The sequence below is a fragment of the Notothenia coriiceps genome, unplaced genomic scaffold, assembly GCF_000735185.1.
Source record: "Notothenia coriiceps isolate Sejong01 unplaced genomic scaffold, NC01 NC01_scaffold00033407, whole genome shotgun sequence".
Taxonomy (NCBI): Eukaryota; Metazoa; Chordata; class Actinopteri; order Perciformes; family Nototheniidae; genus Notothenia; species Notothenia coriiceps.
Window position 1 is genome coordinate 2,663 of NW_011366108.1, and position 3,320 is coordinate 5,982.

At 40.4% G+C, this 3,320-nt stretch overlaps 1 protein-coding gene across 1 annotated transcript; it reads left to right on the forward strand.

Moving 5' to 3' along the window:
• Positions 1-810: 810 nt before the first annotated feature.
• On the forward strand, positions 811-3,041 carry LOC104961504 (transmembrane protein 214-like; the record flags this gene model as incomplete). The annotated part of the gene is made up of 5 exons (XM_010789804.1): positions 811-945; positions 1,105-1,210; positions 2,071-2,152; positions 2,456-2,557; positions 2,900-3,041. Coding segments are annotated over exons 1-5 (567 nt in total), but the record flags the coding sequence as incomplete, so codon positions are not given.
• Positions 3,042-3,320: the final 279 nt, after the last annotated feature.

Here is a 3,320-nt window from a genome sequence, read left to right on the forward strand (position 1 = left end):
ATGCCATATTATTCTTGTTATACGTCGCCTAAAGATATTTATGCATCTATTTTTTTGATCCAGATTTGCGTCCGATATGACGTAATATCTGAAATGTGGACCCACGGCCCTATCAGAAACGTTGCTATCAGAAACAATGCCCGACTGTTTTGGACGTAATATGGTCGGTGTTTACATTAGCATCGCTAACACTCAGAGCTAACCTGTACTGGAGAGCATGTGTGTGAAGAAGCAGGAAGTAAAAAGGAACTCACCTTGTGGTATAACCGGCAAGAGAGAAAGCCTTTGAGCTCCATACTGTTTCAGAGATAATCCTTGATAATCCATGATATGGCTTTCATCACCGCAGTATTTAGTTTAGACAGTAGCTGCCGGGTCCCGCATGAGCTCAGCCCCTTCTTTTTTATTTTATCAATATTTTTTATTTTTTAAAGCTTTATACCCAAAATCAGCACTTTTGAAACAGGAAGTGAAATAGAGGGATATGAGGCATGGCTAGAATGGGTGATCTGTTTGGTATTTGGAGCAAAACACTTCATAGACATGTTTTTTATATATTTGTATACATCTGAGACCTATGCTATTGCCTAAAAATAGCATGATGGGTGACCTTTAAATCATCACAATTTGATTACATGTACGTTTTTCATCCTGATTTGATTTGGTCAATTGTGTTACATTTTTCTATATTTAGTCTCAGTCCTTTGTTAAAACTAGTTGATGATAGTTTCATTCAATAAGAACTGTTGAAAAAGGCCAATAATATCGTCAATTCATAGTTTATGCTGGTCAATATATATTTGAATCGCCATGGTTACAGTTAAAGAACTGACCAGAAACGCCTTTCTCTCTTTGTCTGCAGGAGAACCTCTCCATGGCTACAGAGTTTGCATCCAGGCGATCCTGCAGGACAAACCCAGGATGGCGACACAAAACCTGCCAGAGGTGAGTGTGTGTCCTTCAGTCCACTGCTCTAAAACAACCTTAATGAAGTAAAAGTACAAATAAAACAATTGCTTTCCCTTCTGAAACTCGTCAATTGTACTGGGGATTTCTTTGCAATATAATGTTGAACTTTCTCTTGTTCCTGTCGGTCCTGTCTAGTATTTGGAGTTGCTGCGATCCGTTCAAAATCGTCCAGTGAAGTGTTTGACCATCATGTGGGCTCTTGGCCAAGCTGGATATTACGACCTCAGCCAGGGACTAAGAGGTAACACACACACACTCACTCACTCACTCACTCACTCACTCACTCACTCACTCACTCACTCACTCACTCACTCACTCACTCACTCACTCACTCACTCTCACGCACACTCCTTTAAATATCTAGATTCTAGACAGTGTTTCCACATCATTTCCACTCCATTAGTCCCAGCCTGTGTCTCCCCTTTCTCCCACTTTCCCAACTAAATGTGCCGACATCAATTCTGTGTCAAGCAACAGTGCACATCTAGAGCAGCAACACATCCACTGATCTGTGAGCTCAAACTCTGGGCCTGGTCTGTACTGACTCCAAGATGTGGGTGGCAGAGAGTGGGAGGGCAAATATTCTTTAAAGATTATATAACAACCTCCTTCTGCCAAATAAAATGACTGAGTACATTTCGATTTACCCGAGGCAAGAAAAGACAAGCGCCGTCGACTCAAGTTTACTTAGGTTCAAGTACAAAATGTCCCCCGTGTTATCTTGATCTGAGTATAAATAATTGAATAGCCTCGCTAAAATGTGATGGATAACTATATTTAGCAAAACTTTAATCTTGTTTAAGCAACCCAAGATTCTCCTGTCTGAGCCCCACTCTCTGGTACTGACCTGACATTGAAATATTTCCAGTGGGATATTCAATAAAGTAGGCAACATTAGCTCTTATAATAGCGACAGTATATTTAAAGTTACAGACTTTGATGATATAATTTCCTTTCATAAGAAATAAGTGCCATGTTTTTCTCATGCAATTGCTCCTGGCTTTTTCAAATTGAAGTCCGAAAAGGCAGGCTGTTGACACGTTTAAGGCAGGAACTTAAAGGCCCCGTGATGTTAATGAACTTTGTTATTGTGTGTTTCAGTGTGGCTGGGCATCATGCTTCCTGTGCTCGGAGTGAAGTCCTTGTCTTCGTATGCCATCGCATATCTGGAGAGACTTCTCCTGTAAGTCTTCCTCACATATATATTGCTAATTCATTCGATCTTCCCCTTGGTCATGTCAAATACAACTAACACCTTTTATTTTTATTACACTAAGCGACAATTAAAATGTTAAGTGCGACAACCAAATATATTCTTTCTTGGGTAAAATGTCAATTACTGTTTGACTTTACTTTCAATGCCCTTTGCATTTACTACGGATTCTTTAGGCTTTTAACAGTTTAGGTATACTTGCTTTTAATGTGTGACTAAATTAATCTATACCATTACACCTAAACGTGTGCTAATTGTTCTCTTTCTCCCCAGACTTCATGCCAACCTGACAAAGGGATTTGGCATCATGGGGCCCAAAGAGTTCTTTCCTTTACTGGATTTCGCCTTCATGCCCAAGAACGCCCTGTCATCAGGGTAAATGTCACACAATGCAAACAATGAAACCCACTCACATCATTTTCATATTTACAGATGGTTGTGAATTATCCTTGATGCCTAGCCTCAAATACTTAATCAAACAACCACAAGGCTATCTTTGGAGAAAATGCCCTTGGTCTTGTCACTTATCCCATTAGGCCATTATCCCAACAGTTTCCACCTGAATAGTTACCATTCATGTCTCCATAAAACTGGTGACATCCATCTCAAATGACAGGTACATTTGAATGTGTCGTCAATAGCTTGGTTGTTGTTTTTCTGACAGTGACTGTTTCCATTTAAAAAAGTGATAAAGTAACATGTTTAGTTTGTGTTCAGTCTGCAGGATCAGCTGAGGCGTCTGTACCCTCGACTCAAGGCCCTCGCATTCGGAGCCAAACCCGAGAGCACATTACACACATACCTGCCCTCATTTCTGTCCAGAGCCACACCACACTGCCCAGATGATATGAAGAGAGAGGTAACACACACACACACACACACACACACACACACACACACACACACACACACACACACACACACACACACACACACACACACACACACACACACATCTTTTCTACACAATACTGCTGCTACAGTAGTCTGAGGGTGCTTTAGTTCAGTGCTGTAGCATAAATCATCTGAAAAAATGATTTTGAAAATGTGTGTAACCACTAGAGCTGTATCCGAATATTTGGTCGTTGGCCCTCTATTCGGTTTTCAATTTCGTTATTCGGATATTCTTTTTTTTTTT